The 16,685-nt window shown below is 52.0% G+C and overlaps 2 protein-coding genes across 4 annotated transcripts; one reads left to right on the forward strand and one right to left on the reverse strand.

Moving 5' to 3' along the window:
* Window positions 1-1,798: 1,798 nt before the first annotated feature.
* On the forward strand, window positions 1,799-8,796 carry Mettl27 (methyltransferase like 27). 3 transcript variants are annotated; one of them, XM_045143872.1, is made up of 7 exons: window positions 1,799-1,867; window positions 2,068-2,194; window positions 2,885-3,013; window positions 3,928-4,063; window positions 4,349-4,441; window positions 7,329-7,496; window positions 8,257-8,796. In XM_045143872.1, exons 2-7 carry the CDS (start codon window positions 2,072-2,074, stop codon window positions 8,343-8,345), a joined length of 738 nt encoding a protein of 245 aa, XP_044999807.1. In that variant the 5' UTR covers window positions 1,799-1,867; window positions 2,068-2,071; the 3' UTR covers window positions 8,346-8,796. The 3 variants fall into 3 exon arrangements, with proteins under 3 accessions (XP_044999807.1, XP_044999805.1, XP_044999806.1); XM_045143870.1 differs by lacking the exon at window positions 8,257-8,796 and having other exon boundaries at window positions 7,329-7,718; XM_045143871.1 differs by lacking the exon at window positions 8,257-8,796 and having other exon boundaries at window positions 1,809-1,827; window positions 7,329-7,718.
* Window positions 8,797-14,110: 5,314 nt separating this feature from the next.
* On the reverse strand, window positions 14,111-16,001 carry Cldn4 (claudin 4). Its single transcript, XM_045143950.1, has one exon. It carries the CDS (start codon window positions 15,725-15,727, stop codon window positions 15,098-15,100), a length of 630 nt encoding a protein of 209 aa, XP_044999885.1. The 5' UTR covers window positions 15,728-16,001; the 3' UTR covers window positions 14,111-15,097.
* Between the last annotated feature and the right edge of the window lie 684 nt (window positions 16,002-16,685).

A 16,685-nucleotide genomic window follows, 5' to 3' on the forward strand; every position in this document is an offset into this window, starting at 1 on the left:
GGACACAGGTTCGATTCCCCCAGGACCCACATTAGCCAGATGCACAAGGGGATGCACATGTCTGAAGTTCATTTGTAGTGGCTGGAAGCCCTGATGTGCCTATTCTCTCTCTTTCTCTCCCTCTTTCTCTGTCAAATAAATAAATAATAATAAAATACTTTAAACAAAATGTCAGACAGATGTGGTAGGCCACATCCATAATCTCAGGTCTGGGGAAGCAGAGACACTTAGATTCTTGGGGCTCGCTACCCTTTGTAGTAAGCTCCAGACAAAGGAGGGACCCTGGCTCAAAGAAAGGTGGACAGCATTGCTAAGAAATGACTTGCAAGGTTGTTCTTGGCCCTCCACTTGCATTCACACACACACACACACACACACACACAAACACACATTTAAAAAATTATAAAAATTAAGTCACAAGGGCTGGAGAGATGGCATATCAGTGAAGGTGCTTGGCCTAAGGACCCAGGTTCAATTCTCCAGTACCCAAGTCGGCCAGATGCACAGGTGGTGCATGTGTCTGGAATTTGCAGTGGCTAATGGCCCTAGGCAGGGGCTCTTCCACGAGCCACACCCCCAGACCATCACTGGGGGATTCTAGACAGGAGCTCTACAACTGAGCCACACACCAGCCCCTCACTGGGGGATTCTAGGCAGGAGCTCTACCACTGAGGTGTGCACTACCATGCCCGGCTTTGCCTCTTTCTCTCTTAAATAAATAAATAAATAAATAAACAAAAAGGGCTGGAGAGATGTCTTAGTGGTTAAGGTGCTTGCCTGCAAAGCCTAAAGACCCATGTTCAACTGTCCAAATCCAATGTAAACCAGACACATAAGGTAATGCAAGCATGCAGGTCACATATGCACACAAGGTGGTACATGCCTTTGAGTTTGCAGTGGCTGGGGGATTCTAGACAGGAGCTCTACCACTGAGCCACGCCCCAGCCCCTCACTGGGGGATTCTAGGCAGGAGCTCTACCACTGAGCCACACCCCAGCCCCTCACTGGGGGATTCTAGGCAGGAGCTCTACCACTGAGCCACATCTTCTGCCCCTCACTTGGTGTTACCTGGCCTGGCTTGGCCTTGGTGGGAGTGGGGCTTTGAACTCTGCTCACACAGTACCCTTGAAGGGCAGGATTGGGTCTGTATGGGTACAAAGAAAGCACATGGGGGCTGAAGAGATGGCTTAGCGGTTAAGCGCTTGCCTGTGAAGCCTAAGGACCCCGGTTCGAGGCTCGGTTCCCCAGGTCCCACGTCAGCCAGTTGCACAAGGGGGCGCACGCGTCTGGAGTTCGTTTGCAGTGGCTGGAAGCCCTGGCGAGCCCATTCTCTCTCTCCATCTGTCTTTCTCTCTGTGTCTGTCGCTCTCAAATAAATAAATAAATAAATAAATATATATATATATATATGTATATTATAATATATAATAATAATAAATATATATATATATAAATTTAAAAAAAAAGAAAGCACATGGACCTTGGTTGGGTAAGACCCTTAACTTTTTTTTTTTTTTGAGATAGGGTTTCTCTCTAGCCCAGGCTGACCTGAATTTCACTCTGTGTATATATATATATATAAATTTTGGTAACTTCTGATTGCCAGAAACACACACACACACACTCTCTCTCTCTCTCTCTCTCTCTCTCTCTCTCTCTCTCTCTCCCCACCCCAGATGGGAGGCGGGGCCAGAACCCTGCGCTCATTGGGTGGCGATGGGGGCGGGGAGCCGAGTGCCATCCTTTGATTGGGTGTTCTCTTTCAGGGGAAAGCCAATCACCTGGGGCTGGAGGTGGGACCAGGCGCTCGCGTTCCTCCTCCTCCAGGTCGGTGGTCCGTCTGCCCCTCGGAAGCGACGTCCAGGTTGTGAGTTCTGAACTCCTTAAAGACCCCTGCACTTGGGACGGTGTCCTGCCTCTCGGTGCCCGCAGGGTGGAAGTCGCGATCCTGCTGTCCCCGTTCCGGTTTCTTCTCAGGGTCCCAGCCTGTGACGGGGGTGGGGTGGGGTGGGGTGGGGGGGCTGGTGAGCTGGCAGCACCCTCTGCAGGGCGGCCCTGTCCCCACAGGGTGATGGCTGAGGAGGAGGCTGGCAGTCTGTCCCAAGTGCTGGCTCGGGTTGGGGCCTCGCACCAAATCACCGATTTGGCCCGCAAGCTTCGCTTCTATAACGACTGGGCTCCATTCTACGACCAGGTAATTCCACGTGTCCCTGGCTCTTTCTTCCCCGGCCCAGACTCTTGTCTCTATGTGCAAAGCGAGAATACAGACCAAGCTGGGCGTGGTGGCGGCGGCGCGCGCCCTTACTCTCAGCACTCAGGAGGCAGAGGTAGGAAGAACCGCCGTGAGTTCGAGGCCAGCCCGAGATTGCACAGGGAACTCCAGGTCAGCCTGGGCTAAAATGAGACCCTACATCGAAAAACCCAAGAAAATAATATACGGAAGCTGGAAGCCGAAATCAGACCTGAGTGAGAGAACCTTCTAGTCCTGCCCTCTGAGGGACCTGCCCCTCTTCTGCCCGTTAAAGCAGCTTGTTCTCTGGCCATCCCCTCCAACTCTCTATCGATGTGCAAGACCTCCCTACCCTGCCACTCAACCTAAACAGGAGGGCTCCCTGGAGGAGGAGGCATTGAGGAGTCTCCGTGGAGTGAGCAGCAGACAGCTGCCTTGACCAGTACACGTGCGGAGGTTGAGCCCCATAGAGTAGGGTCTCATTCTCCAGTTCTGGCCCATCCAGCCTGGGTCCCCTCTCACGGGAGTCCCAACAGGACCCAAACCCCAAACACACACCCAGAATAGTTTGGCCTGCTTTTATACCATTCAACAAAGTAGGTCCTCCAAAGGCTGAGACATCTGGCCCTGTTAGGCTCAGCACTTTGTCCCTAGGATGTGGCTGCCCTGGAGTACCGAGCCCCCAGCCTCGCAGTGGACTGTCTCTGCCAAGCTTTTCCAGGATCTCGCCAAGATGCCTTGATTCTGGATGTGGCCTGTGGCACTGGCCTGGTGGCTGCTGAGGTGAGACCTCACTCAGATCCCTCTGCCTACTCTTCAGCACCCCGGCACGATTTTCTTTCTTTTCCATTTGTTGTTTGTTTGATTGTTTTGGGGGTGCTAAGGATGGAACCCTGGTCCTCCAGTATGCTAGGCAAGAGCTCTACTGCTGAACCACGCCCCCAGCCCCTCACTGGGGGATTCTAGGCAGGAGCTCTACCACTGAGCCACGCCCCAGCTCCTCACTGGGGGATTCTAGGCAGGAGCTCTACCACTGAGCCACGACCCCAGCCCCTCACTGGGGGATTCTAGGCAGGAGCTCTACCGCTGAGCCACGCCCCCAGCCCCTCACTGGGGATTCTAGACAGGAGCTCTACCACTGAGCCACGCCCCCAGCCCCTCACTGGGGATTCTAGACAGGAGCTCTACCGCTGAGCCACGCCCCCAGCCCCTCACTGGGGATTCTAGGCAGGAGCTCTACCGCTGAGCCACGCCCCCAGCCCCTCACTGGGGGATTCTAGGCAGGAGCTCTACCGCTGAGCCACGCCCCCAGCCCCTCACTGGGGGATTCTAGGCAGGAGCTCTAGCACTAGGCCACACCCCCAGCAATTTATTATCTTTTATGAGACAAGGTCACATTGAGGTGCTCAAACTGATCTTGAATTTACTTCGGCCCAAACTGACCTTGAACTTGTACTCTCCTGCCTCAGCCTCTGGAGTAGTTCAGGTGACAGGCCTAGGCCTTCACGTCTGGCTCCCCACTGCTCACATTTTCTGCCACTCCTGGATGAAGAACTTGGCTGGCTTCCGTCTCTTGACGCATTGATCCCAACATACCCACCGCTGGACCCATGGCTCTCCAAACACTCGGGGACCCAGCTGGGTAGTGGCAAGCCAATGAGACAATGAGCGGTGACAGACTTCTCCCTCTTCCCCAGCTGCAGGCCCGGGGTTTCACCCAGCTGCATGGCATAGACGGGAGCCCGGAGATGCTGAGACAGGCCCGGGCACGTGGCCTCTACCACCACCTCAGCCTCTGCACCCTGGGCCAGGAGCCACTGCCCAGCCCTGAAGGTTCTTCCTCTACCACTGCACACTCCAGGGCTACCCTCCCCCACCTTCCTAAAAGACATCCTCCTCTTGCCCAGCCTCCATAACCAACCAACACCCCCCCCCCCCGAAACAAGCCCCCTCTCACTGTGCCCTCCAAGCCAAGATCTAAAGTCATCCCAGGACTGCTAACACCACCCCCCTCTTCAACAGGATTGGGTCCTGCAGAGGCAGGTCACAGACCTTCTCCCTCCCCAGACCCATCCTGTGACAGTATATTGATGATCTCTCCACCCACCCCCCACACAGGAACCTTCGATGCCGTGATCGTGGTGGGCGCCCTCAGTGACGGGCAGGTGCCCTGCAGCGCTGTTCCTGAGCTCTTAAGAGTCACCAAACCTGGTGAGAATCAAATTCCCACCAAATCGGGCATGGTGGCACATGCCTTTAATCCTAGCACTACGGAGGCAGAGGTAGGAGGATCACTGTGAGTTCGAGGCCACCCTGAGGCTACATAGTGAATTCCAGGTCAGCCTGGGCCAGAGTGAGACCTTACCTGGAAAATAAAAAAAAAATCCCTACCAAACCCCACTTCTAGACACCCTTTTCCTCTCTCCACAGGGTCCCTCAGGCCAAAGAAGGGTAAGATATTGCCCAAGGTTACCCAGCCCAGCCTGGTATCACAGTCACCATCTGCCAGCCCAGGGCTCCACCTCAGCTGCCTCCAGGGTTCATGATAAGAGCAGCAGACAGGTGACCTGCTTGTCTGTTATCCGTGGGCACCTGGGAGCAACTCCACCCTTCTTTGGCCTTTGTTCTCTCTCTTTTTTAAAACGATATTTTAGGGCCAGGTGTGGTGGCCCATGTCTTTAATCCCAGCACTTGTGAGGCCGAGGTAGGAGGATCACCACTAGTTTGAGGTCACCCTGAGACTACCGAGTGAAATCCAGGTCAGCCTGGCCTACGTTGAGATTTACCTCAAAAAAAAAAAAAGTTTTTTATTTGCAAGTAGAGAGAAAAAGAGAGAGATAGTATGGGCATACCAGGACCCTCAGCCACGAGAAAGTCCACATGCATGTGCCACTGTGTGCACCTGGCTTAAGTGGACAGCTCCCAGTCACTCGCTGGGAGATTTTAGGCAAGTGCTTCACTGCTGAGCCACGCCCCCAGCCCCTCACTGGGGGATTCTAGGCAGGAGCTCTACCACTGAGCCACGCCCCCAGCCCCTCACTGGGGGATTCTAGGCAGGAGCTCTACCACTGAGCCATGCCCCCAGCCCCTCACTGGGGATTCTAGGCAGGAGCTCTACCACTGAGCCACACTCCCAGCCCCTCACTGGGGGATTCTAGGCAGGAGCTCTACCACTGAGCCACGCCCCCAGCCCCTCACTGGGGATTCTAGGCAGGAGCTCTACCACTGACCCACACTCCCAGCCCCTCACTGGGGGATTCTAGGCAGGAGCTCTACCACTGAGCTACCTCCTCAGGTCTCCTTTCACTTTCTATTTTGAGTCAAGATCTCCCTAAATTGGCCACACTGGCATTGAGCTCATGCTGTAGCATAGGGAGGCCTTGAACTTGTAATCACTGTGACCTCAGCATCCTGAGTAGCTGGAGTAGAAACTTGGTGTTACCCGGCCTGGCTTGGCCTTGGTGGGAGTGGGGCTTTGAACTCTCTGCTCACACAGTCCCCTGAAGGGCAGGACTGGGTCTGTATGGGTTCAATGAAAGCATATGGACCTTGGTTGGGTAAGACCCTTAACTTTTTTTTTTTTTTTTGAGGTAGGGTCTCACTCTAGCCCAGGCTGACCTGGAATTCATTATGTAGTCTCAGAGGGCCTTGAACTCCTGGCGATCCTCCTACCTCTGCCACCTGAGTGCTGGGATTAAAGACATACACCAGCACGCCCAACGCCCTCCATTTTTCTAAGCCTAGGTTTACCAACAGGTAAAGGAGGGTTGGTAGTTCTGTTTCACAGGAAGATGTTGAGCGTAGTGACTCAGACATGTAATCCCAGCACTCAGGAGGCTAAGGCAGGAGGAATGAAATTTTAAATCCAATTTGAGCTGCATAAATGAAAATTCCAGACCAGCCTGGGCTATATAGTAAGACCCTGGCTCAACAAAATAATAATAAAAAATAAATGATGTGAGGTGTGATGGCACACATCTTTAATCCCAGCACTTAGAGGCAGAGGTAAGAGGATCGCTGTGAGTTCGAAGCTAGCCAGGGACTACAGAGTGAGTCCCAGGTCAGCCTGGGCTAGAGTGAGACCCTGCCTCAAATAAACTGGAAAAAAAAATTTTTTTAAGCCTGGCAGAGACAGCAAGCCCTCTGGAGGGATGAGACACTGTCCTCAGTGCAGGCCGCTGTAGTATACACACTCTGTCCCCTCTGTGTCCTTGGAAAGACACAAAAAAAATCCAACGTGCGGGGCTGGCTTCGGGAGGAAGGGCAGAGAGTAGGACCAGGGTACTCCTGAAGGCACGGGCACAGGCTGGGAGTAGGGCGTCTGTCGTACATGGGCACACAGACAGCGTCCTTGCTGGCTCTTGCAGTGGGCGGTTCCATTGCTTCAGGGTCCATACCCTGCCTGAACCGATGGCCCCAGCGATGGCCCGGTTTTTGTGAGCCCTTCCGGAACCACCGAGACCTGCCCCTACCCGCTCAGCCACGGCCCCACTGGGGTCAACATCAGGGCTTGGGAGCAGGAGAAAGAGGAAATATTTTTTGGGCTGGAGAGATGGCTTAGCGATTAAGCGCTTGCCTGTGAAGCCTAAGGACCCCGGTTCGAGGCTCGGTTCCCCAGGTCCCACGTTAGCCAGATGCACAAGGGGGCGCACGCGTCTGGAGTTCGTTTGCAGAGGCTGGAAGCCCTGGCGCGCCCATTCTCTCTCTCCCTCTATCTGTCTTTCTCTCTGTGTCTGTCGCTCTCAAATAAATGAATTTAAAAAAAATTTAAAAAAATTAAAAAAAAGAAAAAAACATAAAAAGGAGGGGGCTAGGGATATAGTGACTGCCTAGAATCCCCCAGAGAGGGCTGGATAGTGTCCATGTGTTAGGCCCTGTCTGTTTCCAGTGCCCCTACCCCCCCCCAAAAAAAATAAAAGAAACTCCAGAGGGACACATAGTGAGGCCATCAGGTTGAGGAACGTGAAAGGTATTTCTGGGGGAGGGGATCAGAAAAACAAAGCCATGGAGGTAGGGTGCTGGCTGGGCACTTAAGGACCTGAGCAGGAACCCCCTGTATTCATTCAGTCAACCGTCCCTCCCTCTCACTCCACTCCAGGTGGCCTTGTGTGTTTGACCACCAGGACCAACCCGTCCAACCTTCGGTACAAGGAGGCCCTGGAGACCACCTTAGACACGCTGGAACAGGCTGGGGCATGGGGACGCCTGGAGGCCCAACCTGTTGACTGCTGGGAACTTGCAACCTCGGAGTCAGAGGCGGTCGCAGGTACCAGTGCCAAGGACGGTTTCATCTCAGGCATCATCTACTTGTACCGGAAGCAGGAGGCTGCCCAGGCTTGCCCAGGAGCAAGGCCCAGTCCCTAGCCCCTGGCTGACCTGTGACATATGCTCCAGATAGCCTTCCTTGCTCCATTTATATAATAGAGTCACTGTCCCAACTCTGTCCCTTAGGAATGCTTTATTAAATTCCTTTAGGGGTGGAAAGGTTCCTGGTTGTATAGTTTTGTTTTTTTTTTTTTTGGAGTCTGATTTTTAATCTTTTAAAAATTTAATTAAAGATAGAAAGAGGGAGATGAAGAGAGAGAAAGAGAGAATGAGCACGCCAGGGCCTTCAGCCATTGCAAACAAACTCCAGATACATGTGCCACCTTGTGCATTTGGCTCATGTGGTTCCTGGGAGAATCAAACCTGGGTCCTTTGGCTTTGCAGGCAAGTGCCTTAACCACTAAGCCATCTCTGCAACCCAAGCTTTGTTAGTCTTTTTTTTTTTCTCAATTTTTATTAACATTGTCCATGATTATAAAAAATATCCCATGGTAATACTCTCCCTCCCCCTCCCACTTTCCCCTTTGAATTCCATTCTTGATTGTTTAGTCGTCATTGTTTTTTTAATATGTGTATGTGTGTGTGTGTGTGTGTGTGTGTGTGTGTGCTCACGCCCGCACGTGCACCCTATGCCAGGGTGTATCCAGAGGAAATTTCCTGTGCCCTCTGAGAAGGAATGAGTCAGACAGCTTTATTATTAGGTAGCCAGGTAGGAGAGAGCCCAAAAGAGGGAACCAGAGAGACGCCACCCCGCCTGCCTGCTTCAGCAGACCGGGAGCTCAGCAGCTGATTGGGCCATCCAGTCAACTCTCTCCCCCCCCTCGCTCTCTCGCTCTCTTTTGCTCTCTCTCTCGCTCTCTCTCTCTCTTGCTCTCGCTCTCTCTCTCTCTCGCTCTCTCTCTCTCTTGCTCTCGCTCTCGCTCTCTCTCTCTCTCTCTCTCTCTCTCTCTCTCTCTCTCTCTCGCTCTCGCTCTCTCTCGCCCCCTACTCAAATGTGCTGACCTCTTCCTGAATCAGCCCCCCCTGAGCCCCTTTACTGGCTGTTCACCTCTCCTGAGCTTCCAGCTCCTGGCTGTGCCCAGCTTCTCAGCCAGGCTGGGCTGAGATGGGATGGGGTGGGGTGAAGGGACCCCTACTCTCACATGGGCTGTCTATCCACTCCTGCCCCCTACATGGAAACAGCTCTTTGTTCTTCTTTTCTCCTTCCTTCTGTTAATTTAATAAAGTCTCTGGTATATGGACTTTTTGTTTTGTGTTGTTTTTGTTTTTCAAGGTAGGGTCTTGCTCTAGCCCAGGCTGACCTGGAATTCACTGTGTAGTCTCAGGGTGGCCTCAAATTCACAGCGATCCTCCTACCTCTGCCTCCCAAGTGCTGGGATTAATGGTGTGCGCCACCACGCCCAGCTTGGTGTACAGATTTTAATTCGTTAAATACATAAGGCAAGGATCCGGGGTACCTGAAATTTATTGGTGTGTTCATATATTGGCAAGCACCCCAAAACTCCTGTTACACCCTCCTCTGTTGCTTACCCATGTGTTGTCTTGAGATGATGTCTCTCAACCTGGAGCTCCTCTTTTTGGCCAGTGAACTCCAGTGATTCCCCAGTTTGCCCCTTCTACCACCACCTCCCAGGACTGAGTTCAAAAACACATGACCCAGCTTTTCACGTTGGGCGCTGGGAGATTTGACTCAGGAGGTCTCAGGCCCTCATGCTCAAGCAGAAAGTTGTCCACTCTAACCCGCTGAGCCATGTCCCCAGCTCCGGACCTGTAGATATTTAACCCCAGAAAAGGGAGATAGCTCTTCTCTTTTACAGAAGCACGGCCCATTCTGCCCGGCCCAGGATGGCCCAGCGTCACTATGAGAGCCCCCAAAGCAATGAGTGTTTCAAAAGACGGTTATTTAGCCGATGGTCAGGGTACACGTCTGCGTTTGAGCATTTGGGAGCTGGAGGCAGGAGGACCTCAAGTTCCATGGCATCCTAAGCTACCTAGTTGAGACCTTGTCTCAAAAACTCAAACCAGGTTGGGCATGGTGGCGCACGCCTTTAATCCCAGCACTCAGGATGCAGAGGTGGGAGGATTGCTGTGAGTTCAAGGTCACCCTGAGACTACAGAGTTAATTCCAGGTCAGCCTGGACTAGAACAAGACCCTACCTCAAAAAACAAACAAACAAACAAAAAAAAGGGCTGGAGAGATGGCTTAGTGGTTGAGGTGTTTGCCTGCAAAGCCAAAGGGCCCAGGTTTGAGTCCCCAGGACCCACGTCAGCCAGATGCACAAGGGGACGCACACATCTGGAGTTCCTTTGCAGTGGCTGGAGGCCCTGGCATGCCCATTCTCTCTCTCTCTGTCCTTCTCTGTCAAATAAATAAATAAACAAACAAACAAACAAACAAACACCATGAGTCAACTTAAAAATAAGTAAATAAATAAAGCCAGGGGTTTGGCACATGCCTTTAACTCTGGCACTTAGAAAGCTATAGTAGGAAAATTGCCATGAATTTGAGGCACACCTGAGCTACAGAGTGAGCTCCAGGTCAACCTGGAATAGGGTAAAACCCTGTCTCAAAAAGAAAAGAGAAGAGAAGAGAAAAGAAAAAAGAAAAGAAAAAAGGCAGGTGTGGTGGCACACGCCTTTAATTCCAGCACTCGGGAGGCAGAGGTAGGAGAATCACTGTGAGTTCGAGGCTACCCTGAGACTCCATAGTGAATTCCAGGTCAGCCTGGGCTAGAGCGAGACCCTACCTCAAAAAGAAAAAATAATAATAAAAAATGGGGCTGGGGAGTGGATAAAGTGTTTTCATGCAAGCATGAGGATATGGGTTTGGAACCCATGTGACACGTGCATGGGCAGAAAGATCCCCAGGGCTTGCTGGCTAGCTAGTCTAGACAAGTTAGTGAGCTTTTTTAGGTTCAGTGAGAGATCCTATCTGAAAGAATAAGGTGGAAAGCCACTGAGGAGGGTACCTGACATTGACTTATGGCCTCCGCACACATGTGCACACACGTGAGCCAACACACGAATACACACACACAATTTTTTTTTCAATGTTCAGTGGGAGATGGCTCAACACTTAAAGATGTATACAGGCTGGAGAGATGGCTTAGCAGTTAAGGTGCTGGCTTGCATAGCCTAAGAATCCAGGTTCAATTCCCCAAAACCCATGCAAGCCAGATGTACAAGGTGGCACATGCATCTGGAGTTCATTTGCAATGGCTAGAAGCCCTAGCATGTCCATTCTCTCTCTCCCCTGTCTCTTTCTCCCTCCCTGTCTCTCAAATAAATGAATAAAATAAAATAAATTTAAAAAGAAAGATGTTTGGCTGCCCAGTAAGCACTTCTCTTAATGATCATACCCTTATATTAATGCTACTCTCACTTTTTGGATGAGAACCTTCTCTTTTCAGATGGCAGTAACTTTGGAATGACTCAGAAGGTATCATGGTGCTAGAAAGAAGTGACCAGAGTGCTCAGTACTGCAATATCTCTATCACACCTTCCAAGGCTCAGGGTCTATTGCAGAAGAGGTGGCAGAAAGAATGTAAGAGCCAAAGGAAGGGTAGGACTCCTTACAAGATGCTCCCCCTAAACACAAAATGGCCTGGATATCCATGACCTCACAGTGCCCGACACTACCTACACAAGACCATCATAATAGGAGGAAAAGATAATGACATCAAAATAAAAAAGAGACTGATTGAGAGGGGGAGGGGATATGATGGAGAATGGAGTTTCAAAGAGGAAAGTGGGGGGGAGGGAGGACGTTACCATGGGATATTTTTTATAATCATGAAAGTTGTTAATAAAAAAAAATTGAAAAGAAAAAAAAGGAAAGATGTTTGGGACTGGGGAAATGGCTTAGCGGTAATGGCATTTGCCTGCGAAGCCTAAGGACACGGGTTCAATTCCCCAGGGCCCATGTAAGCCAGATACACAAGGGGACACATGTGTCTGGAATTTGTATGCAGTGGCTAGAGGCCTTGGCATGCCCATTCTCTCTTTCTCACTGTCACTTTCTCTCTCATAAATAAATATTTTTTAAAAAAGAAAGAAAGATGGGCTGGAGAGATGGCTTAGCAGTTAAGCACTTGCCTATGAAGCCTAAGGACCCCGGTTCAAGGCTCAATTCCCCAGGACCCACGTTAGCCAGATGCACAAGGGGGTGCATGCATCTGGAGTTCGTTTGCAGTGGCTGGAAGCCCTGGCGCGCCCATTCTCTTTCTCTCTCCCGCTGTGTCTTTCTCTCCCTGTCTATCACTCTCAAATAAATAAAAAAAAAAAAAAAAAAAGAAAGAAAGATGTTTGCAAAGCATTCTGGCCTGGGTTCAATACTCCAGCACCCACATAAAACCGGATGCAAAAAGTGGCACACAAACCGGGCTTAGTGGTGCACGCTTTTAATCCCAGCGCTCGGGAGGCAGAGGTAAGAGGATTTCCATGAGTTCAAGACCACCCTGAGACTACATAGTAAATTCCAGGTTACCCTGGGCTAGAGTGAGACTCCATCTCCTCAAAAAAAAAAAAGTGGCACATGTGTCTGGCAGTTTGTCGTGGTGACAGACCCCTGTGCATGTGTGCACGCATGCACACACACACACACACACACACACACACACATAAATGAAAATTTCAAATGACATTCAGTTAAAGGCCCACAGAGTTTAGGGCTATTTATGAAGAAACAAAGTGGTGGGCTGGAGAGATGGCTTAGTGGTTAAGCACTTGCCTGTGAAGCATAGGACCCTGGTTCGAGGCTCAATTCCCCAGACCCACATTAACCAGATGCACAAGGGGGCACACACTTCTGGAATTCGTTTGCAGTGGCTGGAGGCCCTGGCGCACCCATTCTCTCTCTATCTGTCTGTCTGCCTCTTTCTCTCTCTGTCTGTTGCTCTCAAATAAATAAATAAACAACAAAATATTAAAAAAAAAAAAAGAAACAGAGTGGTATAGGGCAGAAGATAATTTCACTAGCATCCTGTCCATGTCTGTGAACAAACAGCTCTTCACAGAAAGCATGTTCAGGAAATAGAGATTAGCCTACTCTGAGGATGTGGTCTGAGATCCTGTGACATCAAAATCATCCTTCACAGCCGGGTGTGGTGGCACGTGCCTTTAATCCCAGCACTCGGGAGGCAGAGGTAGGAGGATCACCGTGAGTTTGAGGCCACCCTGAGACTCCATAGTGAATTCCAGGTCAGCCTGGGCTACAGTGAGACCCTACCTCAAAAAGCAAAAAAAAAAAAAAAAAAAAAAAAAGTAGTACAGCTGGAGACATAGTCTGAGCCCAAGCCACACACTCCCACCTGGATCTGGTTTCCTCCTCCACACAGGAACCGGAATGGCAGACTCGGGGTGCAGCTTGGAGGCTGTCTGGTGCCTTAGCAGGTGAAAGGACTCTGGGGTGACGGTCGCCATCCTGGTGCTCCCAAGGCTGTGTGAAGTCTTCATGGAGGAAGGAACTCCACACTGGACCTTCAAGACCAGCAGGATTTAGAAGGGTAGAGAGAGGACATTCCAAGCTTAGGGAGGGAACCACCAAGTCACAGAGATGACACCTGAGATGTGGCTTCAAGAGGACAAAGGCAGGGAGCCCAGCGCCATCTAGTGCTAGGACGTTCCCATCTGTTGTCTCCCCCCCTCATGTCCTCAGTCCTTCTCCAACATCCTGGACATACCTGACCCTGTACACAGAGTTTCCTTCCCTAACAAAGGGCTTCCTAGATGTGGTGGTGCACACTTGGAATCCCAGCACTCAGGAGGTTGAGGCAGGATTGTTGTGGGTTCTAAGCCAGCCTGGCCTACATAATGAATCCAGATCAGCTAAACTATACACGGGGAGACACTGATGAAGGAAGGGAGGGAGGGAGGGAGGGAGGGAGGAAGAGAAGAAAGAAGGGAAGGGAAGGGAAGGGAAGGGAAGGGAAGGGAAGGGAAAGGAAGGGAAGGGAAAAAAAGGGAAGGGAAAAAAAGGGAAGGGAAAAAAGGGAAGGGAAAAAAAGGGAAGGGAAAAAAAGGGAAGGGAAAAAAAGGGAAGGGAAAAAAAGGGAAGGGAAAAAAAGGGAAGGGAAAAAAAGGGAAGGAAAAAAAGGGAAGGGAGTGAAAGGAAGTGAAGTCAGGTGTGGGGTCATGCCTGGACCTCAGGCTGAGGTAAAAGGATCATCATGAATTCAAGGCCAGCTTGGGCTACAGAGTGAGTTCCAGGTCAGCTTGAGCTAGAATGGAGACCCTGCCTGGAAAAAAAAAGTCCTGCCCAGCACTCAGGAGGCTGAGGCAGGTGAATAGTTGTGAGTTGTGGGCCAGCCTGAGACTACATAGTGAATTCCAGGTCAACCTGGGCTATAGTGAAACTCTACCTTGATAAAACCAAAAACAGAAGGGCGTGGTGGCACACACTTTTAATCCCAGTACTTGGGAGGCAGTTTTTTTTAGGAGGGTCTCACTCTAACCCAGACTTACCTGAAACTCGTCTTCTGGGGTCTTCCATGGACCCTCCCCCAACCTTCCTTCCCGGGCCCCATCCACAGATAAATTCAGAGACAACACAGACCCTTCCGGTACAGAGGTGCCGTTTATTGTAGAAAATAATAATAATTACAGTGATGACTAGATCGTCTCAGATTACAAAACAGACTGGGCAGGGGCAGCCCCCAAGACTCCCATTGCTCCCCCATACCTTCTTCAAGTTGGCCAGTGTCCTTGAGAAGGCCGGGGGATCCCAGGGAGGAGGGGGTCTAGTCTTAAAGGGCTTGAGGGTCCTTCTGCTGACTGGAGTTGGAGGGGGAGACAGTCTAGTAACATAATATTCAACATAACATAATAACACAATACCAAGGCAGGACCGGATAGGGTGGAGACAGCCTTCATTGCTTCCTCTCCCCTGCCCCAGCACTCCCCAAACCAGTTTACTCCACCTCCACCCCTCCCTCAAACCTGTCCATCCACTCTCAGCTCCATTCCATTGGCAGGTGGGTGGGTCAAGCCCTGGCCATTGTCACAGTCAAAGGGTTTCATGGCAGAGCCCAAACCACACTGAGTGACCCACCCACCCAGCCAGCCAATGGCCATCGTCAGTCACTGCAAAGGATGTGAAGTGCAATGGCAAGAGAAAAAGCTAGAGTAACAGATGTGGACAGAGGGACTTAGGAGGCTAGAAAAGGGACAGTTGGGCCCGCGTGGGCAAGCCACCCACTTGGAGCCCAAGGTCGCCGCTGAGCTCTCCCTGCCAGCAGGAACCAGCTCCTCACCACACCTTACTGCCCTCCATGAGCCATTGGGAGGTAGACAGCAAGAGAGTCTTTTTTTTCCGTCCATCCTTATGGAGGGTGGGGGAAGGAATTTTGGGAAGATGTCCATGATGGGCAGAAGGGTCCCCCAAGGACTTGCAGCCAGTAGCCTGACTCAGTCCTGCATGTCCATCCCCCCCAGTAGCCAGTGGCTCTGGGCGTGGACGAGGGGGAGTCACAGTCTGCTGGGAGCTCAGTCCAAGAGAAGAAAGCAAAACAAAACCAGTGACCCAGGAACAAAGCGGCGTGAAGCTTACACATAGTTGCTGGCCGGGGCGGAGCGGGCTGCGGAGTACTTGGCCGAATAGGGCTTCTCGGTTCTGGGGGGGCAGTTACAGCACAGCAGGGCTCCCCCCAGCAGCAGCAGCCCCGAGGCGGCCCAGCCGACGTAGAGCGAAGCGCCCATCTCTCTCTTCTGCCCAGAGGCCACCAGAGGGTTGTAGAAATCACGGATGACGTTGTGTGCCGTCCAGGACACGGGGACTATGGCCAAGAGGCCGGCCACCAGGAACACGACGCCCGCCACGATCATGGTCTTGGCCTTGGTGGACTCATCTTCCATGCAGTTGGTGCACTTGCCTCCCACCACCGACAGGAACATGCCCAGGGCCGCCACGATGATGCAGATGACCATGAGGGCCCGGGCGGCCTGCAGGTCCTGCGGCAGCGCCAGCAGCGAGTCGTACACCTTGCACTGCATCTGCCCGGTGCTCTGCACCACGCAGTTCATCCACAGCCCTTCCCAGCTGGTCTGCGCCGTGACGATGTTGCTGCCGATGAACGCCGTCACCCGCCACATGGGCAGCGCGCAGCTCAGGATGGCCCCCAGCCAGCCCAGCACGGCCAGAGAGATCCCCAGTACTTGAAGTCCCATGGAAGCCATCGCTTAGTCTCTGTTGGGGAGGGCCCGGGGGGAGGGGGCAGGTCAAGGTTGGCAAAAGACAGCAGGGATCCGGCTGTGGAAGACGCTTAGAAAGATCCAAGTGCTAAAGAGAGTTCTTCCCTTCCTCGGAGAGCCTTGGAGACCAAAGGCAGTCGGAGATCCAGCTGCCGCCACCAGATGTGCCTCTATGGAGTCAGATGTGCTTGCCAGGGAGTGTGACCAGACCAGCTCTTTCCTGCCAGCAGCCGCTCTAAGTATGTGTGGGTACAGGTGTGGCAGTTATAGGGCTCTGGAGGAGGGGTACAGGCAGAGGGAGGCGTTTCTGTCCCTGGGGCCATCCCCCGTGACCAGTTTCTCTGGATTCCTGAGTCCCAGCCAACAAAGACATTCTAAGTCCCCAGCCCTGGGCCCCTGAGTCACCGTCCAGTATCAGAGGAAACTACCTCTCTCCCCTGCACCCCCCCCCCCACTACCTCCCTGGCTCATGCTGAGGTCAGCCTGGAGACAGACACTCTGAGTCACAACCCTAGGGCCACCCAGGATGGTCACAGGGGGGGGGACGCAGGAGGGACAACAGTTTGGTTCAGCCAGGTTCAGAAATGGAGACCAGGGATTCCCCCCAAGGCCTCATTCCAAGGTGGGCTGAGGGAATGGAGACCCTCACTGGGAGAATTGAAAGGTGATCTTTTTGGGAATGTCAAAGAGAAACCCCGCCTTAATTAGTGCTCTGTTGCCCCTATCACTTTCATCACAGTCATTATTGTTAATATTGTCATTATGGTCATCATCTGTGTACTTTGCCTCACCAGCGACTTTCCTGGCATTAGCCAAACATACTGAATGTGGGGAAATAAGGATCTGGAGGTGTGTGTGACGCCGGTGGGGGGGGGGGGGGAGACAAGGACTCCTGGGTCATCATCTGCTATCTCCATTTCTCTCTCTGACTTCCCCACCCCAG

The sequence above is a fragment of the Jaculus jaculus genome, chromosome 2 (genome assembly GCF_020740685.1).
Source record: "Jaculus jaculus isolate mJacJac1 chromosome 2, mJacJac1.mat.Y.cur, whole genome shotgun sequence".
NCBI lineage: Eukaryota > Metazoa > Chordata > Mammalia > Rodentia > Dipodidae > Jaculus > Jaculus jaculus.

What these genes read in the sequence shown, in the direction of transcription:
- Mettl27 (XM_045143870.1), top strand. Translation starts at nt 2,072, where the DNA reads ATGGCTGAGGAGGAGGCTGGCAGTCTGTCCCAAGTGCTGGCTCGGGTT. An exon ending in GCCACTGCCCAGCCCTGAAG is followed by an intron (nt 4,064 to 4,348) that starts GTTCTTCCTCTA and finishes CCCCCCACACAG; the next exon opens with GAACCTTCGATGCCGTGATC. An exon ending in CTTAAGAGTCACCAAACCTG is followed by an intron (nt 4,442 to 7,328) that starts GTGAGAATCAAA and finishes ACTCCACTCCAG; the next exon opens with GTGGCCTTGTGTGTTTGACC.
- Cldn4 (XM_045143950.1), bottom strand. Translation starts at nt 15,727, where the DNA reads ATGGCTTCCATGGGACTTCAAGTACTGGGGATCTCTCTGGCCGTGCTG.